Source organism: Erinaceus europaeus, chromosome 6 (assembly GCF_950295315.1).
Source record: "Erinaceus europaeus chromosome 6, mEriEur2.1, whole genome shotgun sequence".
In the NCBI taxonomy this organism is placed as follows: Eukaryota; Metazoa; Chordata; class Mammalia; order Eulipotyphla; family Erinaceidae; genus Erinaceus; species Erinaceus europaeus.
In genome coordinates this window covers 14,792,057-14,816,629 of record NC_080167.1, presented here as the reverse complement: position 1 = coordinate 14,816,629, position 24,573 = coordinate 14,792,057, and the positions used below count along the sequence as shown (strand labels likewise).

General features: G+C 45.1%; 1 protein-coding gene across 5 annotated transcripts in view; it reads left to right on the top strand.

Annotated features, from left to right (window-relative positions):
- Nucleotides 1-24,573, top strand: part of CAMKK2 (calcium/calmodulin dependent protein kinase kinase 2) — a 61,962-nt gene that overhangs the window by 25,677 nt on the left and 11,712 nt on the right. For 3 of the 5 annotated variants that reach the window (XM_060193113.1, XM_060193110.1, XM_060193111.1), the window contains exons 4-15: nt 2,867-2,914; nt 4,169-4,222; nt 4,949-5,000; nt 9,561-9,694; nt 12,455-12,491; nt 16,615-16,636; nt 16,771-16,859; nt 18,833-19,032; nt 19,653-19,706; nt 22,873-22,946; nt 23,051-23,138; nt 24,109-24,237. In XM_060193113.1, coding sequence (XP_060049096.1) covers nt 2,867-2,914; nt 4,169-4,222; nt 4,949-5,000; nt 9,561-9,694; nt 12,455-12,491; nt 16,615-16,636; nt 16,771-16,859; nt 18,833-19,032; nt 19,653-19,706; nt 22,873-22,946; nt 23,051-23,138; nt 24,109-24,237 — 981 coding nt within the window. The remainder of the gene's footprint in view (nt 1-2,866; nt 2,915-4,168; nt 4,223-4,948; nt 5,001-9,560; nt 9,695-12,454; nt 12,492-16,614; nt 16,637-16,770; nt 16,860-18,832; nt 19,033-19,652; nt 19,707-22,872; nt 22,947-23,050; nt 23,139-24,108; nt 24,238-24,573) is intronic. The other 2 variants (XM_060193114.1, XM_060193112.1) reach the window with 1 other exon arrangement.

The following is a 24,573-nucleotide window of genomic DNA, read 5'->3' as shown; positions in this document are numbered from 1 at the left end:
TTATTTTAAGTATATTCCTAGGGGCCCATGACTTTACTAGTTTTTGCCTGAGCCTGACAACTAACATGCAGGTAGACCCAATGTATTGTCTGAGGAGATGGTGTCAGAGTTGGAAAAAGGACTAGAAAGCTGGATTAGGAAAGAGAGCAGCTCTCAAATATGGGAAAATTATATAAATACTGTTAACTGATTTGATCTGGGGCCCATAGTCAGCACAAGAGCCTATGTAACTAACCTCTGCATCCCTGTAGGTCTGAGCTTGCATTCTGTGGTCATGGCTAGGAACATTCCAGGCTGCACTCATTTTAGGACCCATCTTCTTTGGGTGGTAGATAGAGTATGTTGACCAACCTCCCTTCAGAGAATGAAACAGTCCCTACCAATGTTGATCCACATTGAGGGCCAGGTCCTACAGGGGTCCACAGAGGGGTCTATTATGTTGTTCCTGATGGAGATGACCAGTGACAGTGGAGAGAGGGATCTGTTAGAGGTCTAGGCCCATCATGTCTGTGTGGGAATCCCAGGATTCCCTGACTAGGGCCCCAGGGGATAAGGTGGTTGGGCCCCTTTTTTTATGTTTACCTGTTGATGGACATTTGGGTTGTTTCTAGATTTTTTAGTTATTAGGGCTGTGGCTGTTATGAATATCTGTATACAAGTCTCTGCATGGACACCTGCTTTCATCTCTCTTGAATAAACTCCTAGGAGTAGAATGGAATAAGGGGGGAGGGGGAGAAAGAGAGCCAGTCATCACTCTGGTACATGTGCTACCAGGAATTGAATTTGGTACCTCATGCTTCAGAGACTAACACTTTTTCCACTAAGGCATGCCCTGTATAACTGATTAGTAATGTTGAATATATTTTCATACAATCATTGATCGTTTATCTGTCTTCTCTGGGGAAATGTCTTTTTGATTTTTTTTCCTGTTTATTAATTGGGTTGTCCTTAATAAGTTGTAAAAAATATTCATATGTTCTGAATACCTATCCTTAGTTTTAAATATGTGTAATAGACCAGGGAAATAGTATAATTGTTACTGCAAAAGATCAGGCTCAGTGTACATCACTACTATTAGCTAGAGCTGCATGGTGCCCTACTAAAAAAAAAAAAGTGGGGCAGGGGTAGATAGCATAATGGTTATGCAAAGAGACTCTCATGCCTGAGGTTCCAAAGTCCCAGGTTCAGTCCCCTGCACCACTATAAGGCAGAGCTGAGCAGTGCTCTGGTAAAATAAATTAAAAAAAAAATCCTTTAAAGAAAGTGTATAGTTCCTATGTCTGTAATTTAGCTCTTGTTTTTTTTTTTTTTTAATCATTGTAGTTATTGTTGATCTTGTAACTGTTAGATAGGACAGAGAAATGGAAAGAGGAGGGGAAGACAGGGGGAGAGACAGAAAGACACCTGCAGACCTTCTTCACCACTTGTGAAGCTACTCCCCTGCAGGTGGGGAGCTGGGGGCTTGAACCAGGATCCTTGCACTTGGAGCCATGTGCACTTAACCCGCTGCGCTACCGCCCGACTCCCAACTCTTGTTTTCTTATCAGTATCTCAAAGAGCAAAAGTTTTAACTTTATTTGAAGCCAAATTTGTTATTTAAAATATTATATTAAATATATTTATTTATTTATTTTGGATAGAAGCAGAGAAAAATCAGAGGGAAGGGAGAGGGAGAGGGGGAGAGAAAAGGGGAGACACACTACAACAATAAAACAAGGACAACAAAAGGGAATAAATAAATAAATATTTAAAAAAAAAAAGAAAAGGGGAGACACTTGCAGCACTGCTTCACCACTTGTGAAGCTTCCCTCCTACATGTGGGGACCAGTGGCTTGAACCCACGCCCTTGTGCATGATAATGTATGCACTCAACCAAGTGTACTACCTCCTAGCCCCAGCCCAATTTATTATTAGTTCCTTTTGTATTTGGTATCTCTATGTGTTAACTAAGAGATCTCTGTCCCAAGGTGGCACATATTTTTGTCTTTTATTTCTCTACATTTTTATAGGACAGCATAGTCACAAATTACATGTTTTAAAAATATTTTATTAATTTAATTTATTTTATTGATTTTCAGTTTCACTGTGGGGGTGGGGGTAGGAACACAGACCTTTGGTGGTGGGAAGGGTGTTAATATACACTCCTATTAAAATATATTTTACTTATTTACTTAATTTTCTAATGAGAGAGATAAAGAGCAAGAAAGACAAGAAAACTGCTCAGCTCTGCTGGTGCTGGGGATTGAACCTGGGGCCTCAGAGCCTCAGGAATGAAAATATTTTGCATAAAATAAAGACAATAATGAGCTGACACTTAATATCTGTGAGAATGTCATACATTAGAAAGGACACCACAACAAATGTTGGAGAGGATGTGGGGAAAGAGGACACTTTGCACTGTTAATGGGAATGTAAATTGGTCCAACTCTTGTGGAAACAGTCTGGAGATTCTCAAAACACTGGAAATTGACCTACCCTATGACCCAGCAATGCCTCTCCTGGGGATTTACCCAAAGGAAACACAAGCAGCTATCAGAATAGATCTATGTTCATAGCAGCACAATTTGTAATAGCCAAAACCTGGAAGCAACCCACATGTCCAATGACCGATGAGTGAAAAAACATGATGGATTGCTACTCAGCAATTAAAAATGATGAAATAATCTCTGCTCATGATGGATGGAACCTGTGTGCTGTTTTAAGTTAAGTCATCCTGTAGAGGCACTGGTGACTAGGAGATGCTTCTGGGAGATAAGGAGATTCTTTCTTGACATGGGTCCTAGTCTTTGTGTTTGTCTAGTTTGTAAAAAATTCATCTAGCTGCAGACTTTTAGTTTACATTCTCTGTGTTTCTCTTTACCTGCAGGACTGTGTACAGCTGAATCAGTATACACTGAAGGATGAAATTGGAAAGGTAAATATCCCTAAACAAGACTGGCTTTCCATATTTTGCAGGAACATCTCAGATACTGTGGGAGGCACTGTTCAGCTAGGAGTGGGGAGGAGACCTGGAGGTGATGCTGGGAGGGATTGTCATTACTGATCCATTTGTTTTGTTTTGCTTTGCTTTTACATCATTTTAGTGTGATTCTGCAAAAACTCAGAAAGCTTCTAGGGTTCTGTATTACCATGGTGACACATCCTGACCACATTAATAACTTTTTTTTTTTTTTACTGCAGCAGGGACTCTTGCATTTATTTTTGCTTCTGTTTTAACTAATGGATAGTCACTTTGCAAGGGTCAAAAACTCAAATGACAACAAAGAACAAGTGAATAACATAAATGAGCAAAATGTGCTAAGTATAAGATATTGGGGAGTACTGAGGACTGTTAATATATGGAAATGAGTATGCCTACATCATGTGGCCTTACCTGTTTCCTCAAAGGAGCTCAAAATCTAGATTTATTTTTTCTCTTTTTTTCCTTTCTTTTATTTGATAGGATGGAGAGAAGTTGAGAGAGGAGGAGGAGATAGGGATGGAGAAAGGGAGACACCTGCAGTACTGCTTCTCTGCTCATGAAGCTTCTCCCTGCTGCAGGTGGGGACCTGGGGCTTGAACCTGAGTCCTTGTTCATGATAATGTGTACACCACCACCTGGCCCCTCAAAGTCTAGATTAAGAAAAAAATTTGTTGGGCTGGGGAAATAGCATAATGGCTATGCTAAAAGCCTCTCCTGCCTGAGGCTATGAGATCTCAGGATCCATTCTCAGCACTGCCATAAGCCAGAGCTGAATAGTACTCTGGTGGTGGTAGTAATAATAATAATTCATAGATGCAGTAATGTATGGTTGTCAGAAGTCATGATATATTTTTCTATTCACATACATATATATTTACTTAGAGAGAGAGAGGGAGGGAGATGTGTGCAGGGCATTGCTCTGACATATATGCAGTGCCAGGCATCAACCCCATGGCCTTATGCATGCAAGTCCTGTGCTTTAACACTGAGTCACCTCCTGGCTATATGAATCTGGATTTTTCTGTTCAGTGTTTTTGTTTTTAAATTTTGGCAACTAATTCAAACATTGTAGATACTGTAAACACCAAAAATACAAAAACAGGGCAGATTTAATCATTGAGGTACTGGTTTGCATCTTCTATATTAGGGTCCTCATTCTACATCTTAATTCTGGGTAGTCTGTCATGGGCATCTCCTTTTATCCAGGGCTCCTATGGTGTGGTCAAGTTGGCCTACAACGAAAATGACAATACCTACTATGTGAGTATCCATACCCCACTTCCCGCCCCCATCTTTGTCTAAAGAAAAAGCTTCCTTCCTAGCACTTGGCTTCCTGAAAGATTTTCTTTTTTCCTTTTCTTTTTTTAAATATTTATTTACTCCCTTTTGTTGCCCTTGTTGTTTTATTGTTGTAGCTATTCTTGTTGTCATTGTTGTTGGATAGGACAGAGAGAAATAGAGAGAGGAGGGGGAAGACAGAAAGGGCGAGAGAAAGACACCTGCAGACCTGCTTCACTGCTTGTGAAGGGACTCCCCAGCAGGGGGGGAGCTGGGGGCTCAAACCGGGATCCTTACGCCAGACCTTCCACTTTGCACCACATGCATTTAACCTGCTGTGCTACCACCCAACTCCCAAAAGATTTTCTTAGCTGTTGTTTCACTTTATTCTTAGACCTTGATCATTTTGTGAATTAGTAGGACATGTCAGATGTAGGGACAATGAGTGAGTAAATTCATCAAAGGTCTCATAGTCTTACTTCTGGCTACCATTTCTGTGTTTTCCATGACATAGGGAACCAGACAGAAAGAAGTGAGACAAATTGCTCTTGTAGCTAGCTATCAGTCCAGTGTGGTTTCCAGTTATGACTCCCTTCTGTTCTGAGGCTTCTAGGGGCCCTAAGAGCTTCACAGGCCTAGCAGTAGAGGGGACACCCTTCTCAGCCTCCTCTCTGCTTTAACTGGAATTTATGGTCTTTTCTCCCACAGGCAATGAAGGTGCTGTCCAAAAAGAAGCTGATCCGACAAGCGGGCTTTCCACGTGAGTTTGGTGGACCAGATTCCAGGATTTTTTTTTTAAACAAGTCTAATTTTTTATTTTTAGTTATTTTTTTTTGCCTCCAGGGTTATGGTACCTGCTTCTGGAGGCCATTTTTCCCATTTTGTTGCCCTTGTTGTTTATCGTTGTTGTTTTTGTTATTGATGTCGTTGTTGGATAGGACAGAGAGAAATCAAGAGAGGAGGGTAAGACAGAGAAGGGAGAGAAAGACACCTGAAGACCTGCTTCACCACTTGTAAAGTGACACCCCCCCCCCCCCCCGCAGGTGGGGAGCTGAGGGCTCGAACTGGGAATCTTATGCTGGTCCTTGGCTTTGCGCTATAAGTGCTTAACCCACTGTGCTACCACACCACACCCCCCCAGATTCCAGTTTTTAGGTGCAGGTTGGGAGCAGGACAGAGCAGAACCCATGGAATGGTGTCCCCTGCAGAAAAGTGCTCTGTGTAGATGTCCTGAAGATGGTGCTGGGTGTTGTGTTGAGACTGTTAATTCATTTCATTGAGAAATACTAATTAAAGAGGTCAGAAGACAGCTTACTCAGTAGGGTATATGCCTTGCCATGAATATGGGCCGTATTTGAGTCTTGATACCACATGGAGGTACCACAACACTTGGAGAGGCTTCAGTGCTGTGTTAACTCTCCCCTTTTCTCTGTTAGACAGGATCAGTGAAATTGGGAATGTGAGAGGCCCTGACACTGAAAAAATATTGAAGTATTACACATCCCAAATAAAATTAAAAAATTCATTAAAGTTAGACGAAGAGGTACGTGTGATTCAGGAATATCTTTTTTAAATATTTATTTATTTATTCCCTTTTGTTGCCCTTGTTGCTGTATTGTTGTTATTGATGTTGTCACTGTTGGATAGGACAGAGAGAAGAGAAGAGATAGACACCTGCAGATCTGCTTCACCGCTTGTGAGATGACTCCCCTGCAGGTGGGGAGCCGGGGGCTCGAACCAGGATCCTTATACTGGTCCTTGTGCTTTGCGCCATGTGTGCTTAACCCGCTGTGCTACTGCCTGACTCCGATTCAGGAATATCTAAGGGTATTTAATATACATAGTCACACAAAAACTTGTGTATAGGTGTTCATAGCAGAACTATGTGAGAACAACCCAAAATGGCCATCTATATGATGGAATGGATAAACAGCAGGTCATATATAGTCATCTGATGGAGTATTATTCAGCCCTGGAAAAGGAATGGAGTAATGATTTATGCTACAGCAGTGATGAAAACATGAAGCAAAGAGAAATAAAACAGACACAAAAGGTCACACATGGTCTGACTGTACTTAGGTGAAATGTGCAGAGGTGCCATTAAGTTAGCTTACCTGGGAAGGCACCTACTTTGTCAATTCAAGCCCCCCAGCCCTTGGTACTGGGGAAGGTTTTGATGCTATAGTCTTTCCCCCTCCCCAAAGTTGGTCTGTAGTAGTAAAGCTCCAACCACCACCACCACAACAAAAAAGAAATGAACAGGGGGAGTCGGGCTGTAGCGCAGCGGGTTAAGCGCAGGTGGCGCAAAGCACAAGGACCGGCAGAAGGATCCCGGTTCGAACCCCGGCTCCCCACCTGCAGGGGAGTCGCTTCACAGGCGGTGAAGCAGGTCTGCAGGTGTCTATCTTTCTCTCCTCCTCTCTGTCTTCCCCTCCTGTCTCCATTTCTCTCTGTCCTATCCAACAACGACAACAACAATAATAACTACAACAATAAAACAACAAGGGCAACAAAAGGGAATAAATAAATAAAATAAAAATATTAAAAAAAAAAAAAAAAAAGAAATGAACAGAATAGGGAGTTGGGTGGTAGTGCAGTGTGTTAAGCTCAGGTGGCGCAAAGCGCAAGGACCGGCATAAGGATCCCGGTTCGAGCCCTGGCTCCCCACCTGCAGGGGAGTCGCTTCACGGCGGTGAAGCAGGTCTGCAGTTGTCTATCTTTCTCTCCCCCTCTCTGTCTTCCCCATCTCTCTCCATTTCTCTCTGTCCTATCCAACAACAATGACAACAATGATAACTATAACAATAAAACAACAAGGACAACAAAAGGGAATAAATAAATAAAATAAATATTAAAAAAAAAGAAATGAACAGAATAGGGAAATCTATAGAGACAGAAAGCAAATGAATAGTTTCTTGAGATTGGAGTTCAGAGAAGCATCATGGGATGTTCTTGGTGGGTCATGAAAATGTTCTGGACTAGATCATGGTGATGACTGCACAGCCTTAAATGTACTAAAATTTGTTACATTTGTATTTATTTTATGAGTGATTGATTGAGTGAGAGCACCCAGAGCTTTCTGTTGTATGTGGTGCTAGGTCGAGTCCAGTACGCTTCACACATACAAAGAATGTACTCTACCATTGCACCACTGCACCACCGCTCCAGACTCCCATTATACATTTTAAAATGGTAGGTAAATTAAAAAAAATCAAAACATGAGAGTGCCGGGCTGTAGCACAGTGGGTTAAGTGCACATGGCATGAAGCACAAGGACCAGTGTAGGGAAACCAGTTCAAGCCCCCTGCTCCCCACCTGCAGGGCCGTCACTTTACAGGTAGTGAAGCAGGTCTGCAGGTGTTTATCTTTCTCTCTTCCTCTCTATTTTACCCTCTTTTTTGACTTTTCTCTTTCCTATCCAACAATAACAACAGTAGTAACAAGGGCAACAAAAATGGGAAAAATGGACTGTAGGAGCAGTGGATTCATAGTGCAAGCACTGAGCACCAGTGATAACCCTGGAGGGGTAAAGCATGTAAAAGAATATAGGAGGGTGTACAATGGAGAACAACAGTTCCTTCCTCTTCACGAACGTAGCCCTGATTCTGGGTTCTTTAAGAAGCTGGCAACTACTGGGTGTGGTCAAGTGATGGCTCTGCAGGTAAGCAGATCAAAAGCAGCTCCAACAGAAGCTACCTGCCAGCAGCACTGGGCAAAATGTCAGCTTGTTCCAAACAGAAAAAGCAGATCAAGAAAAAACAAACAAACATAAATTCCATCCTAGCTAGGTTAGGACTTTAATTTATTTATCTAAATTCCCAGCCAGATTATATTCTTGTGCTGTTGTTTCTTGATTTACCAAGAATTGTCTGTTTCTACCTTCCTCTGAGGAGAGATAAAGGTGTTACTGGCTTCAGTGTTCTTCACCTTCTTCCCCCCAGAACAGCAGTGAAATGATACCATGATGTTTAGCATCTCTGCTGTTTCTATACTTGTCGATTTTCTTTCCTCCTCATTCCAGCAGGTGTAGCAAGAGCCTCTCTTCTCCTCCCTTAGTAAGGCAAGGCTGCTCTTGTTCTTTTGAACTTCTCTCAGATGCACCCCACTTCTGACACCTGCACTTTTGCTTTTACTTTTCCAAGCCTGATCACATCCACATTCTGGTGTGCAGATCACAGGTAGATGCTTTTATATAGCATGTAGCATGATTCGTGTCTTGATGTTCTGTTCTGATTTTTTTGTCTCTCAGGCACTGCTAGACCAAGCCATGAACAATGAGGCAATAACTGGGATTTCAGTAGAGGAGGCAAACAAGAAGAAGGCTGTTTGAAGTCCCTGGTAGAAGGGACTGGGCAGTGGCATACCTGGTAGAAGGCACACATTTTTTTTTGAGTGTCAACATGTTTTACTTACGTTTTAATCTTTTTTTTTTTCCAGAGAGAGAGAGAGAGAGAGCACAAGACCACAGCACAAATCTTCCTCCACTGCAGTGAGGGCTGGGCTTGAACGTGGGTCATGCACATGACAAAACAGGAAAACAGCCCATTCCCCAGCTATATAGCTAGCCTAGAAGGCTCACATCACCGTGCCTGAGGATCCAGGTTTAAGCCCCTGGTCCCTGCGTGCAGGTGGGGAGCTATATGAGCAGTGGAGTTGTGCTGAAAGAGCTTCTCTTTCTCCCTCTTCCTCCTCTCCCTCTCTGTTTCTCTGTGTGTGTGTCTCTATAAGAAAGAGAAAGATAGAAAAAGATAAAAAGAGAGTCAGGTGGTAGTGCAGTGGGTTAAGCACATGTGGCACAAAGCCCAAGGGCCGGTGTAAGGATCCCAGTTCAAGCCCCCGGCTCCCCACCTGCATGGGAGTCACTCCACAGGTGGTGAAGCAGGTCTGCAGGTGTCTTTCTTGCCCCCTCTGTCTTCCCCTCCTCTCTCCATTTCTCTCTGTCCTGTCTAACAGCAATGACATCAATAACAACAACAACAATAAAAAACAACAAGGGCAACAAAAGGGAAAATAAAAAAAGTGGCAGGGAGCGGCAGAGTCATTATGCCAACACTGAGCAATAGTCCTGGGTGGGGGCGAGAGGCCCTGCTGATAGCTGCGTAGGAGGTGGCACGGCAGTAGAGTTCTAGCCTTATAAGAGTGATGCTGAGAGTTCAGTCCTCTACACTGCATATGCCAGAGTGCAGCCCTGGCCCCTCTCCTCTTTGCCTACCTATTTCTTGTGAAATAAAATAAATCTTAATAATTCCTGGTGACATCAGTCACTCCATCCCTTCAGGGTCTCTTCGCTCTGACCCTGGATTGCTCCTGTCTCCTTCAGGTCGCCCCCCACCCCGAGGCACCCGGCCAGCCCCAGGGGGCTGCATCCAGCCTAGGGGCCCCATTGAGCAGGTGTACCAGGAAATTGCCATCCTCAAGAAGCTGGACCACCCCAATGTGGTGAAACTGGTGGAGGTAAGGTGGGGAAAAACAGGAGGGAGGGGTAGGGGGAAGGAAGTGAGAGTCTAGCCCAGACTCTGTTACTACTGAAATGTCACACATCTAACTTCAGAGGAGAGCCACAGCACAGCCACCAGCTTTTTGCAGGACTGAACAGTCACTGCACTGGCTCATTTACCTTTGTTATTTTATGTAATCCTCCCCTTCCCTCTGAATTTTCATTACAGTCATCACAGATGAAGAATCGAGGCCCAGAGGGACTATGAGGCTTGCTTTTACTTTTCTGCTTTGGAGCTGGTTCTCATTCTACTACAAATGTGTAGTTGTAGCACAAAAACTCCTATACATATCAGGGAAACAAAGAGTCTGACTGTTCCAGAAAAACGTTATTCACAAAACAGGCAAAGGGCCAGACTTGTCCCACAGGAAGTAGTTTGCCAACCCCTCCTTCAGATGAAAGTTTTCACACTTTTTGGTCTCTGGACCCCCTTATATTCTGAAATCTTACTGAAGATACCCAAAAGCTTTTGCTTATGTGACATATATTTATTGTAATTTACCACACTAGAGCTTAAAACACATTTGAAAAATTATTAATTCACTTAACATATTAGTCCTATGTTACCAATGTAACTAATATATATATATTTAAATATTTATTTATTCCCTTTTGTTGCCCTTGTTTTATTGTTGTCGTTATTATTGATGTTGTTGTTGTTGGATAGGACAGAGAAATGGAGAGAGGAGGGGAAGATGGGGAGAGAAAGATAGACACCTGCAGACCTGCTTCACCGCCTGAGAAGTGACTCCCCTGCAGGTGGGGAGCCGGGGGCTCGAACTGGGATCCTTACGCCTGTCCTTGTGCTTTGTGCCACCTGAGCTTAACCTGCAGTGCTACCGCCCAACTCCCAACTAATATGTTTTTTTATGACTATTTTCTAAATTAAAAGATATCTAGAGAAGAGTGGAATCATTTCATGTTATGGTGACTTTTTGTCATTAGTGTTTGCTGGCCTGCTTTCACACTCAGCATGCTGTGCTCTCACATGTCCAGTAGCATCTGCAAACCCCTGTACCTGAGTACAGAGTGAGAGGGAAATGTGGTCTTAGTTTTAGAGTGAAAACTGTTTTGAGCTTGTAGGTCCCTTCTGAAAGCATCTTGGAATTGATCCTCCAGACGTCCCTGGATCACTTTTGGAGCTTGCACCTGTGGTCTGGTGACCAGGGCTCATGAACAGCTTGTGATAAAATATTTAATTGGTTGTAAACTCTGTGTGCTGGGAGCATGGAGCTGTCTCAGCCTGAAGGGGCTGAGGAAGGCAGCTCTGGGGAGTGGTACTGGAGATGGCTCTGGTTTTTCCTGGATCAGGAAGACAGGGAAGGGCATCATAGGAAGGAGCAGCATGTGCTAATGCCTCTCTGGGGGGAGACTTTCCTGCTTTTCATAGGCCCGGCAGGGACGGAGGTTCAGGAGCGTTCAGCCCTGGCTCTGACTTCCTCCTATTAGCCAGTGCTTTGGGTTCTAGCTTGGTTGCCCAGCCTCTGTCTACATCCTTTTCCTGGGGGGTTCTTTTCTCATGGATCTAAGCTGGCTGGGGAAGGTGGGTATGATGTAGCAAGAAGCAAGAACACCAGCCAAGGGAGTCGGTGGTAGCGCAGCGGGTTAAGTGCCCATGGAACGAAGCGCAAGGATCCCTGTTCGAGCCCTCAGCCCCACCTGCAGGGGAGTCCCTTCACAGGCGGTGAAGCAGGTCTGCAGGTGTCTCTTTCTCTCCCCCTGTCTCTCTCCCCCTCCTCTCTCCATTTCTCTCTGTCCTATCCAACAAGGACAGCAATAATAACAACAATAGAAACAACAAGGGCAACAAAAGGGAAAAATAACCTCCAGGAGCAGTGGATTCATAGTGCAGGCACTGAGCCCCAGCAATAACCCTGGAGGCAGGTGTGCGCGCACATGCAGCCTATCCTTGTTTCACCCCAGAGAAGAGCAATGGTGGCTGCACCTGTCACTCTGAGCCTCACTGTCTCAGCTGGTGTTTGGATGTTTGCCATCTTGCAGGAAGCCCCAGGGCACTTGGTGGTTCTGGATCCTGGCAAACTCTCTTTCCCTTCTCCGGCTGCCCTGTCATATCTGGTTTCTCCACCCAGCAAATTTCTCTGCCAACCTGCATGTTTGTTCATTCACCAGATGTTTTCTGTGCATCCCTGTGTCTGGTCTTGAACGGGGCACCTCTAAGGCAATTGAGGTGGAGACAGCCCCATTCTTGCTCTTTGGAGAGAGGGAGAAAGAAAGAAGCAGTGATAAAATGAAAGCAAAAAGGCCACCAAGGAGGAGAGACGGGCTGGCAGATAGACTGTAGCCGGTCCTTGCTGGGAGACGTTACTCCCTGCTGGTGTGTAGGGGGGTGTTGGGGACCCTTTATGGAGGAATCTCAGAGAGCCCAGACAGGATTTGAGTTTTTCACCCTGAGAATCAGGTTGTCTTCTAGGTGGTCTTGGGCTTCTTATTTCCAGCTGTGACTTTTCCCAGAAAGGACTCTGCTCCCTCACATTCGTAACCTCATTTCTGGGTATTCTTCGTGCTGGAGGGTTGGGTGCAAAGGTGCTGAATTTCCAGATGGCCACTTGGATCTCACACTCTGGGGAGACACAGTTAAAAGCACAGCCCTGCTGAGGGCATTGACAGTTATGTGGATGCTGCCTCCGCCCGCTCATATCTCTTTTCTCTCTTCCTGCCCCTGCTCCTCACCTCCGGCCATGTGGCTATGCCATCAGGTCCTGGATGATCCCAACGAAGACCATCTGTACATGGGTAAGAGAGCCTCTGCCTTCTGCCAGCCTCACTAAGGCATCCATACCTCTCAGAACCCAGGGGTCCTCTCAAGGCAGCTCCTGCTTCTGGCATCTCTCACCAAGGACATTCGCCCTTTCCTGGTTCATTCAGGACGCCGCTGATTTGAAGCAGGAAGTTAGGAGGAAGAAGGAAGTTCTTGCTGGGACTTAAAAAAAACCCTCCACTATAATGATTCATTTTCAATTTTTTATTGGGCATCTCCTCCATGCCTGGCACAGTTCTAGGCACTAAAGATGCAGTGATGAGTGAGAAAGAGGAGGCCTCTGCTCTTAAAAAGCTGACATTCTAGTTGGGGAAAGACAGTCAACAACTAAATAAACCGGGCAACCTCAGGTAGTTGAAATGCAGAAGATTGCACTGGCTGAAATGAGAGAGGAGGGGCCATCTCAGATAGGAAGTGACCATTTAGTACCTGAATTTCAAGGTCTCAGCCCTGTTCCTTCTGAGGAAGAATATTCGAGGCAGAGGGACCAGTAGGTGCAAAGCCTCTGAGGTTGGTGAGAGCTTAGCATGTTTGAGAAAAACAACTGAACAGAGTGAGAATATGCCAGATTGAGCAGAGGAGATGAAAACAGGGACTGGGAGGCCACAGTAGGACATTTGGAGAAATGAGAGGCCACTGACAGGGTCTGGGCACTGGACAGAAAGAAGAGGTGTGTTCTTAGACACCTACATTTATTTTTCAACTCCAATATCATTTTACTGAGAAACTGTTGATTTATAGGACTTTCGTTGTCACAAGGGTGCCCTGATTTTTTTTTTTAATGCTGTGCTAGATAGAGATAGAATGTAGGGTCTCATGTATCTGCTCTACCCTGAACAACCTCCCTGGCCTGTTTTTTTATGAGAGGGAGAGAACAAGTATACAAATGCAGAACACTGCTATCTATAGAGGTATACTCATTTTATCTTTGTTGTTCTCATGTAGAGCCAGGGATCTGGGTCTTAAACCCAGAGCCTCACACATAGAAAGTATGTGGGTTAAGTGCAAAGACCGGCCCCCAGCTCCCCACCTGCAGGGGAGTCGCTTCACAGGCTGCGAAGCAGGTCTGCAGGTGTCTATCTTTCTCTCTCCCTGTCTTTCCCTCCTCTCCCCATTTCTCTCTGTCTTATCCAACAACAACGACATCAGCAACAACAATAGTAACAACAACAATAAAACAAGGGCAACAAAAGGAAATAAATACTTAAAAAAAAAACTTTTCAAAGTTTACTGTGAAGTGACTCCCCTGCAGGTGGGGAGTAGGGAGATCGAACCAGGATCCTTACACAGGTCCATTAATCCCCCCCCCCAAAAAAAAGTATTAAGGATATGGGACAGGCTTCTGTCAGCTGTCAGTAAAAATAATGGTGGGGAAGCAAGGACTAGTCTACTTCAGAACTGGACCTTGGACTCCTAGGCCCAGGAAATATTGGTTCTAGTCATACCTGGTTTCAGTGAACACCGGACAAGTGTATGCTTTTTGAATGGGCACAGATGACAGACAGGAGGGCAGTAAACTTGAGGGGGAGCAGCCATGGCCCAGCCCTGAATCCAGAAATCTAGATAAGCATTATTATTATTTTTTACCACAGTACTGAGCAGCTCTGGTTAGTGGTGGTTGGGGGATTGAACCTGGGACTTTGGAGCCTCAGGCATGAGAGTCTTTGTATAACTATTATGCTATCTACCCTGCTCCATATATTTTTTCTCCTCCAGATTTTTCTTTTAAGTTAATTTTTTTTATGGCACCAGAGAATGAACCAAGAGCCTTTCACACCTGGGACTTTGGAGGCTCAGGCATGAGAGTCTTTGTATAACTATTATGCTATCTACCCTGCTCCATATATTTTTTCTCCTCCAGATTTTTCTTTTAAGTTAATTTTTTTTATGGCACCAGAGAATGAACCAAGAGCCTTTCACACCTGGGACTTTGGAGGCTCAGGCATGAGAATCTTTGCATAAGTATTATGCTATCTACCCCGCTCCATACATTTTTTTCTCCTCCAGATTTTCCTTTTAAGTTAATTTTTTTTATGGCACCAGAGAATGAACCAAGGGCCTTGCACATGAGTGATACCATGGTTGAGTGGCTTCTTTCCTTTCCCAAGGTTTTGCTATAAAAGTATTAAGCCGGGAGCCAGGTAGTAGTGCAGCGGGTTAGGTACACATGGTGTAAAGCACAAGGACCGGCATAAGGATCCTGGTTTGAGCCCCTGGCTCCCCACCTGCAGGGGGGTTGCTTCACAGGTGGGAAGCAAGTCTGCAGGTGTCTTTCTCTCCCCCTCTGTCTTCCCATCCTCTCTCGATTTCTCTCTGTCCTATCCAACAACAATGAAACCAATAACAACAATAATAATAACAAAGATAAAAAACAAGGACAACAAAAGGGAAAAATAGCCTCCAGGAGCAGTGGATTTGCAGTGCAGACACTGAGCCCCAACAATAACCTTGGAGGCAAAAAAAAAAAAAGTACTGAGCCTTTAGAAAAGTTGAAAGAACATCACAATGACCACTTAAATACCTGCCATCCTGACTTGACAATAGTTTTTTGTTTTGTTACAATTGCTTTATCAGTCTAGCCCCTCAGCTGCCCATATATATATACATACACACACACACACACACACACACACACACACACACACACCACATGGGAGTAATGTAGATAGCCCTGGAGGAGTCCATGAGTGGTACTGCAGTGCTTTGGCATGTGTGTGTCTCTTTCCTCTTCCATTTCTCTAAAACAAAAATAGAACGAGAAGTTGACCTTGAGGAGGCCCTGATTAGCGGTATGGTACATGTGTGAGGCCCCATACCACATTAAAAAAAGTTAAAAGGAGAAAATTTTATGTTATGAAAATTTCAACTTAATATTAGTCTAAAAAAAGCCCTAACCCAAACACACCCTTCCTCTTTCCCTACCCCCCTTTACCCCCTCCCCCCACTCCCCAAACAAAACATAACCCAGTATATTCCCGGAACACAGTTTTTGCTTTTGTTTTCAGCCAGAGTTTTTACTGGGGCTTCATGCCTACATGATTCTACCACTTCCAATGGTCTTTTTCCTCCCTCGCTTCCTACCTACCTTCTGTTCTCTCTCTTTCTCAGATAGAGGGTAAAAAGAAAGAGGGAGATAGAGAAGAAAACACACAAAATTGCCCCACCACTTAATGAAAATTCCTCAGTGAAGGTACTCCTCTTTGTTGTCTGGGGGCTGTATGGTAAAGCGTGTGCTACACTGGGTGAGCTATTTCTTGACCCATGAACATCCTTTTATTGCTTAGTGTGTGGGCTGAGAAGAAGCTGGTACAATGTGAGACATATTGAGTCAAGAAGGGTCTGGCTGAGGAGAAACAGAATGAGTTGGTCTTTGAGGTGGTGATGAAATGCCCAGCCAACAACTGGCTCCAAGTCTTGGTTTGAATTGAGAGGTACAGAAAAGGGTCTAAAAGATCAGCTGACCATGGAGGGTGAGGAGTTGGAACAGTATGATCCAGCTAGTCTTGATCTGTAGGCTGACATAGCCTGGCAGCTTGGGGAATGTGGGAGGGGATGTTGGAAACTGCTCTTGCTGTTCCTTGAATTGAAACTCTCCTTATTCAGTAAATCCCTAAGGTTACCTCTTTGTGCCTAAGTACAATGACCTCTGGGTTAGTTTTCCATAGACACATAAAGGTGGAGGTATCTTAGGACCTGGATGTGCCCTAAGAACATAGGTTAGTTTTCCTGGAAGCTCCTGGGTATGAGTGGAGAGGTGAAAAGGAACCTATGAGCTTTACCAACTTATCTCTCCTCTCCATACTTTGTTTTCTCGGGCCAAATGGTTCCTGGATGTTTTGAGAACTAGATTTAAACAGTCAGCCTGGATGACACAGGGATCCCTAAATCTCTGACCCCTTGCCTCCTGATGGAAATTTAGAAAAATAGGACCTTGAGAATGTTTGGTTCTGTGGCCTGTGTCTCCTCTCAGCCCCTATTATTGGTTTCTGTGCTTCTGGGTGTAACTAGGGACAGTTGGGAATTTGGGAAGAGGATTTGGGGTGCATGATGGATTTCTAGTTTCCCAATGTAACTTTTCTCTCCTTCTCTTCCCTGCAGTGTTTGAACTGGTGAACCAAGGGTGAGTGTCCAGATCCTACAGGGGGATTCCTATAGCTCTTGTGGGCTGCATAACTGAATGTTGGGCCCTGCTAGTGAGAGGAACCAAAGGCTGGTGTGTCTGGTTAGCTTATTATGTGTGTGTTGACCTTTCAGGCCTGTGATGGAAGTGCCCACTCTCAAGCCACTCTCTGAAGACCAGGCCCGTTTCTATTTCCAGGATTTGATTAAAGGCATCGAATATTGTAAGCAGGCTTGAGGGAGGACTCTCACACAGGGGTAGCCAGCATTCCCAGGAGGTGGAGGGAAATAGAAGTTTCTTATTTCCCTTCTGGAGTGCAAAGTGGTGGGCAAGCAACAATTGTTGTCGATACCAAGTCACAAACAGTGGTAGAGAACTTTCTTTGAGGCCATGTCTCTGGTGAGCAAATTCTTCCCTTATACACTGAAAAATAAAGAGTGATGGAGACTGGGGTCGGTTGGTGGCTCACCTGGTTGAGTGCACATGTTACAATGCGCAAGGACCCAGGTTCGAGTCCCTGGTCCCCACCTGCAGGGAGAAAGCTTCACGAGTGGTGAAGCAGGGCTACAGGTGTCTCTCTGTGTCTCTCCCTATCTACCCCACCTTCCCTCTTGATTTCTGGCTGTCTCTATCCAATAAATAAATAAAGATATTTTAAAAAGTAGAAACCTAAATTGAACATTAAAAAAGAGGGATAGAGACAGAGACCATTCATCTAGCACTTTTTGTATGTACCAGGCACCATTAAGGGCTTCATTTGTGTTTCTCTTTATTTCTTTCACAACCTTGGGTTGAAGATCCCTTTAAGTTACTGGAACCTTTGTTTCCTCATCTATAAAATGGGAATTAAACTATTCTTCACCAGGGCTAACATCAATGATTATATACCCATATCAGTCATTCTGATTGGCAGCTGTTCTTTGTGCCTCTGGTTGTTAAACATTTTAACTTTTTTAAAACTATGGATTTTGTTGATTGCATATAAGGGAGAGAGTTTTGCATGGGACAGTGAGAGAGAGATAAGTCAAAGCACTATTGTGATACATGTAGCACTGGGCATTGAACTGGGAACTTGAAGCATGCAAGTACAGTGTTCTGCCAGGTGAGTTATTTCCCTGGCTGCGTAAACATTTTGATTTTTACCCTTGCATATCACAGAGAATTGTGAGGTTTAAATGCTATTTTTTTAAAAAAATTTTATTTATAAAAAGGAAACACTGACAAAAAACATAGGACAAGAGGGGTACAACTCCACACAATTCCCACTACCAGAACTCTGTCCCATCCCTTCCCCTGGTAGCTTTCCTATTCTTTATCCCTCTGGGAGTATGGACCCAGGGTCATTATGGGGTGCAGAAGGTGAAAGGTCTGGCTTTTGTAATTGCTACTATTATTTTTTAAAGACTTAATTCTTTCTGGGAGAGAGGGCCAGAATGTCACCTTGGCATTTAAAGTGCTATGTTCCAGAAGGGATACTCAGAAAACAGAGTGGCAACTCTGTAATTGATCTCTTCATCATCATCACCACCACTACTGCAGAACTGCAGTTGCATCTTCCAGATCTTAGAATTGTCCTCTGCTCTGGAGTGATGTCCAGGCAGGATTGGTTAACTGTCAATAGATCACCAGTTCTGCTTGGTGGTTCACTCTTCAGATCAGCCTGCTCTGGCTATTGCTGGTGGGTGGTTGAGTCTGAGCATTAGATAAGGAAAATGGGCCCAGTGGTGCACACTCAGCTGAGCGCACATGTTTCCGTGCATAAGGTCACCACTTGCAGAGGGAAGCTTCATGAGGGGAAGCAGTGCTGCAAGTGTCTCTCTCTCACACCCTCTCGACCTCCCCCTTCCATTTCAGTTTCTCTCTGTCTCTATCCAATAGACAAACAAATAATTTTTTAAAAGGAAAAGAAAGTAAATTTCATTATCAGTCTTGTGACATCTAGCTGGGAGGGAAGCTTTAACACCAGCTCCCCATGTACTGCTGTCTTCTGAGATTTTAGCAGGCGGTTACTAATTGTGGTCTCTCACTCTTCCTTTCTGAGCTGGGGAACTGCCCCAAAGACACTCTTTCCTGCTTATCTTTTAGAGCATGTGGGTGTTTGACAAGTTTGGGAAGGAGAAGGATGGGCATGGGCCTGTCATCCTCACCTCATGTTCCTGAGCTCTCTCTCCCCCCCATTGTCTATCCCACCTCCAGTACACTACCAGAAGATCATCCACCGGGACATCAAACCTTCCAACCTGCTGGTGGGAGAAGATGGGCACATCAAGATTGCTGACTTTGGTGTGAGCAATGAGTTCAAGGGCACTGACGCGCTTCTGTCGAACACCGTGGGCACGCCTGCCTTCATGGCACCCGAGTCACTCTCAGAGACCCGGAAAATCTTCTCTGGGAAGGTGGGTTCCTGCCCACGATGCTGAGTTCTGCCTGCCTTGGGGTCTTATGGGTTGTAACTAGCCATTTTCCAATTCAATTTGGCTTCAGCCCTAAACCCAGTGGGCCATGTAGGTCAAGATGGGGCACATTTGGTTGCAGGCTTCATAGATACAAGGATTCTGTCAAGAATCTGTCAGCTCTAGTTTCCTGAGTCATTTTCCTCCTCAGCAGGTAGTTTGGTTGTAAGCAGGTTTCTTTCTACAAGTTTAGCAACCTAGATAGAAAGAATATTCCTCTTCCTGAAGGACTTTTGCAAGAAATCTTGGAGTTGGCTAGACTGGTCCAACAATGGGATCATGTTCCCATCCTTAGACTAACGGTTGGTTCACTGTCTGGGGGAAGTGTACTCTCATTAGCTAGTCCAGGGTTTGCAGTTGGTTCCTTGTCTGGGGGAGGTGGTACTCTCATTAGCCAGTCCAGGGTTTTGCCCACCCAGAAACTATAGGCAGGATAACTCCCCTCAGCATCACCCCAAAGACAAAGTCAAGAAGAGGTGATTCCCCAAAGAAAAGGTGGCAGGTTGGGTGTGGGGCACGGTAAGTAGTTGAGGCCCTTACAAAAAGCTCTCTTTTTCTTGCAGGCATTGGATGTTTGGGCCATGGGTGTGACGCTGTATTGCTTTGTGTTTGGACAGGTAACAGGGTGGGGTATCTCCTGAGTGTTGTTTTTGGTGACCCCCTTAAATCAGTAGTACCCTTACAAGAAGTCAGTCCTTCTTCATAGAGAAATAATACCACTTCATTTCCACAGCTAGATTTAAATATGAAAAATTATATATACATATCTATATATATGTGCAATCCTTATTGAAAAAATTAAAACAGGAGGTTCACAGAGGTTCACATTGATTAATTTAGTGTTAGGGAAGCTGAGATGACAACGGAGCATTAGAGCACAAGACTTGCATGCCTGAGACCCCAGGCTCAGTCTCTCACACCACTATATGTCAGAGCTGAGCAAGTATCTGGTTGCTTTCTCTTTCATAATTTATGGCCAGGACAGCAAATGTGTCACCTCTCTCCATACCTAAGCCTAAGACAGACATCACTAATCAATAACCACATCCTTTCCTCCTGAGCCCAGTGCTGTTTTGATGTTTTTCTCAGCAGATTGTTCTAAACATTGTAGCTGGAGAGATAGCATTAGAATGGATGTTAAAAATCCATCTGACACTATTGATTTAGGGAGTCCTGTTTGGTCTTTTTTATGTTACTGATACTTAGTAACTTCTATTTTTAAATCTGAAGTTCAATTGATTATATAAGCAATAGAAGCATGGATCTTTTTTTTTTTTTTTTCATGAGTTCATGTTCCTATTAAACTGGGCCCATGAGGAAGTAAAACAACGTTTAATCTCATCTACAACATTGATTAGAAAAATTTCAAACAACTATATTGAAAGAATTGTACAGGGAACACATATGCACCCACCACTAGATTCTACCACTAATGTTTTAATAACGTTTAAAAATATTTATTCATTTGTTGTGAGCAAAAGAGAGAGGAACCAGAGTGCCACTCTGGCACATGAGAAGCTAGGAATCCAAGTTGGGACTTCATGCTTGAGAACCCAACACTTGATCCACTGTTTCTATCACCTCCCGGGCCACTCCACCACCGATAATGGCCCTTGCAGTGCACAGGTCTGACACTTCCTGTGATTCTGTCAAATGGATACACCTGTGCAGTCCCAACTCCGGTTGCAAGTCTTTGCTCTTAATGAAGTCATTTTGACAGTCACTTGGACAGGAGTGGACCAGATCACTTTCTGCTACTCTCTCTATCTCTGAGAGCCCCAAAGCCAGTTTCTCTTTCCAGCACAACTCAGACAACACCATTGATTTGTTCCCTGGAAGGCTTTCAGAAGCAGCTCAGTGGAGGCTGAAGCCCCAACTCAGCACTCTCCAGGACATGTGACCTCTCTCAGCCTCTTACTCTTAAGTAACACCAGGATGATATGGATTATTTTATGACATCCGAAAAGATTGGCAGAAATAATTCATGTGTTCACTAACAGCTGTTTACCAAGCCCCTGCCTTGAGTTAGGGTGTTCCTAGGCCCGGGGGAATCAGCAGAGAGCAAGAATACCTGCCCTCTTGAAACTGAATACCCAGGCGTAAACAAATATGTGATGGATCATCAGTGGTAGGTGCTGTGATGAGAAGTCATGGCACAGTAGGGGTGTGTCTATGTGTTTTAGGCAAAGACTTGGGAAGGCCTCCCTGAGAAGATGAGCTCTGATGGGAGATAGCAGCCATGCAGATGTTGGCATTAAGCACATTCCAGGCAGAGTGAATTGCCAATAAAATGTTGATCCAAGAACCTCAGACCTGGCCCCAGGTTTAGCCCTCACAAATCACTGCTTGATGTATTGTTATTGGATTTACTATTGTTCACCTGGCATGTGCATGAAGGAGAGTGTTTGTTTGCTCTTATGTAAGTAGGGAAATTAAAGCACAGCTATAGGAGAAAGTTGAAGCGTGATTGGAAGGGACTTCTAGAAAGATATTCCTGGTCCTTCTGGAACTTGGGGTGTGTGTGTGTGTGTGTGTGTGTGTGTGTGTGTGTGTGTGTGTGTGTGTGTGAGAGAGAGAGAGAGAGAGAGAGAGAAAATTGCTCCTTTCCTGTATGTGGACACTTCAGTGAATTATTAATTTTAATTATTTATTTATTTATTGAGAGAGAGATGGAGAGGGCGAGGATGAGAGAGACAGAGAAAGAGAGACAGAGGAAGAGAGAGAGAGAAAAAGAGAGAAGAACCAGCCTGACCCTGGCACATGCTAGGATCCAACTCGGAGCATCATGCTTGTGATTCCAATTCTTCATTCACTACGCCACTTCCTGGAGACCATGTTATTTATTTTCCTTACACTTTTCCCTTTCCATATCCCTCTCCCCCATTCTTTCCCCTCTCCCACCTCCCATTCCTCCCTCTTCCTTTCTCTCTTTTTTTTTTGCCTCCAGGGTTTTTGCTGGGGTTCGATGCCAGCACTCTGAATCTACTGTTTCTGGTGGCCTTTATTTTTCTTTCTTTCATTTTATTGGATAAAACAGAGAGAAATTGAGAGGGTAGGGGAAAATAGAGAGGGGGAAAGAAATAGAGACACCTGCAAACCTGTTTCACCGTTTGCGAAGTGACCCCTCTGCAGGTGGGAAGCTGGGGGCTGAACCGGGATCCTTGCGTGGGTCCTTGTGTTTCGAACTGTGTGCTTAACCTGGTGCACCACCGCCTGGTCCCCCCCTTTTTCTGTTTATTCTCTTTCTTTGAAGATTCATTTATTTTCATGAGAAAAATGACAATGAGAGACTAGAGCATGGAGAGACTACAGCTGTTCATTTCTGGCAGAGGTTGAACCTGGGACCTCTGGGACCTTGACACATGCAAGTGTGTTGCATTATCTCCCTATACTTGGGCTGTTTTTATTTTTATGTTCTGGAACCTTGTACATGTGTGCTTCCGCTGCTGCTTAGGGACTGCCCTCATCCCTTTTAATTCCAAATAGAAAGAGACAGAGGAGAGACACCATAGCACCTGATGTGCATGATGCCCAACATTGTGCTGTGGCCTCAAACCCAGATTTGAGTGGATTGTGAAGTATGTGCTCTACTGGGTGAATTACTCTTTGGCCTTTGGTCTGTTTATATTTCTGTATTTCTTCTTCTTCTTCTTCTTCTTCTTCTTCTTTTCTTTTTTGGTCTGTTTATATTTCTGCTGGAACCCATATGCAGTGACACCAGTACAGGGCAGCCCTTAATGTGACAGCACTGACAGCTGCTGTGTTGCTGGCCTTTCTCTGCAGTGCCCATTCATGGATGAACGCATCATGTGTTTACACAGCAAGATCAAGAGCCAGGTCCTGGAATTCCCAGACCAGTGAGTATCACCCACCTACCTATTCCCTGTCACCTATCACATCTTCTGAGCATCAAGGTTCCAGTATATCTCTCTCCCACCTCTGACCTGTCTTGCACTCCCAGGCCCGACATAGCCGAGGATCTGAAGGACCTGATCACCCGCATGTTGGACAAGAACCCTGAGTCCAGGATTGTGGTGCCGGAGATCAAGGTAGTCAGGGGCCACCACAGCCCCATGGGGTGTGCCCTGGGGGCTCAGCCTGTGGCCTCTGCTTGGAATTGTTTGGCTCCAACCTGCCTTGGCCTGATCACAGGCCCCTCTATCCATAGGGCTTGCACCCCTTTGGCACTGCTGCCTTCCATGCACTGTGGCCTCAGGGTGGCAGGGGCAGGAAGGGTGGTTTTGGGGTTGTGTCACTGTGTGTGTGGAAGTGGGATCTGCTGCCAGCTGGGCAGTTGTGCTCATTCCCATTGGCTTGGGCTGATGCCATCCACCCTCCCTGGAGCTGACCAGATCAGGGACTCCTTGTTGCAGAAAACACTGTTAGGAGAGACCCCTGTCTCCTGCTCTCCCACCACCAGTACCACATGCACATACCTGGCTTTTTAAAATCTTGGGGATTTTCTTTGTGAATTGCTAGGCACTAGTTACCTAGCATTTGAAGAAGGGGCAGCCCAAACGGTTCTAAAAGCCTGGACTCCAGAGCTGGGTTGTTGGGGTGGGGGGTAGGCTTCTGCCTGGGTCCTCTCCTGACTGTGTCCTTCCAGCTGGTCTCACTGTGCCTTCCCCAAACCTCTGTTACCTCTTCTGTGTAATGGGAGTGGATGTTGCCTGCTCTGGGCTGAGTCTTGTAGGCATTGGGGAGATTTCTGAAGAGTGGTGGGGCCTCCCCTGGAAACCATGTGGGGCTGATAGAAGCTACCAGTCACGTTTGCCAAGACTGGGGCCAGATGGAGACTGGTCCAGCACACACCCCAGTCTCGCAGCTCCTTCCCATCTCTGTCTCTTGTCTTTTCTGCGTCTATTCCCATCTCACTCATCACCACCCGCTGCCTGGCTTGCCAGCTCTCGCATGCCCAGCCTCAGACCACTCTCCTGCATCCCCACACCTGCTCTGCTGGCTGGCAGCCCCCCCCAGAGCGGCAGCACCTGCCCCTCACCCCTCCTGTCATTCTTGAAGCTACACCCCTGGGTCACGAGGCACGGGGCGGAGCCATTGCCATCAGAAGACGAGAACTGCACACTGGTGGAGGTGACCGAAGAGGAGGTCGAGAATTCGGTCAAACACATTCCCAGCCTGGCGACCGTGGTAAGGCGGGACGAACCAGCAGCCAGAGCAGGATAGAGCAAGCATAGGCAGGGGCCAGTCAGGGCTAGGACACAAACACCTGGGTCAGGGTCACACAGCAGGCCAAGGGGCCCCTGTAGTTTCTTAGCTTTAGTTCTGCCTGTAGCTAAATCCCATATTACAGTGGAGAGGGATAACTCCCTCCAGGGATCCTACTGCTTTCGGAGCGTGGGTGGGGTGGCGGGGGGGGGGGGGGGGGGGAAGGAGAGGGGAGTAGGAAGGGAAAGATCAAAGCAGACGTTACCTAAAGCTTTAATTTAGGCTTGAACACCTGACAATTGGGTGCTGAGAGAGAGA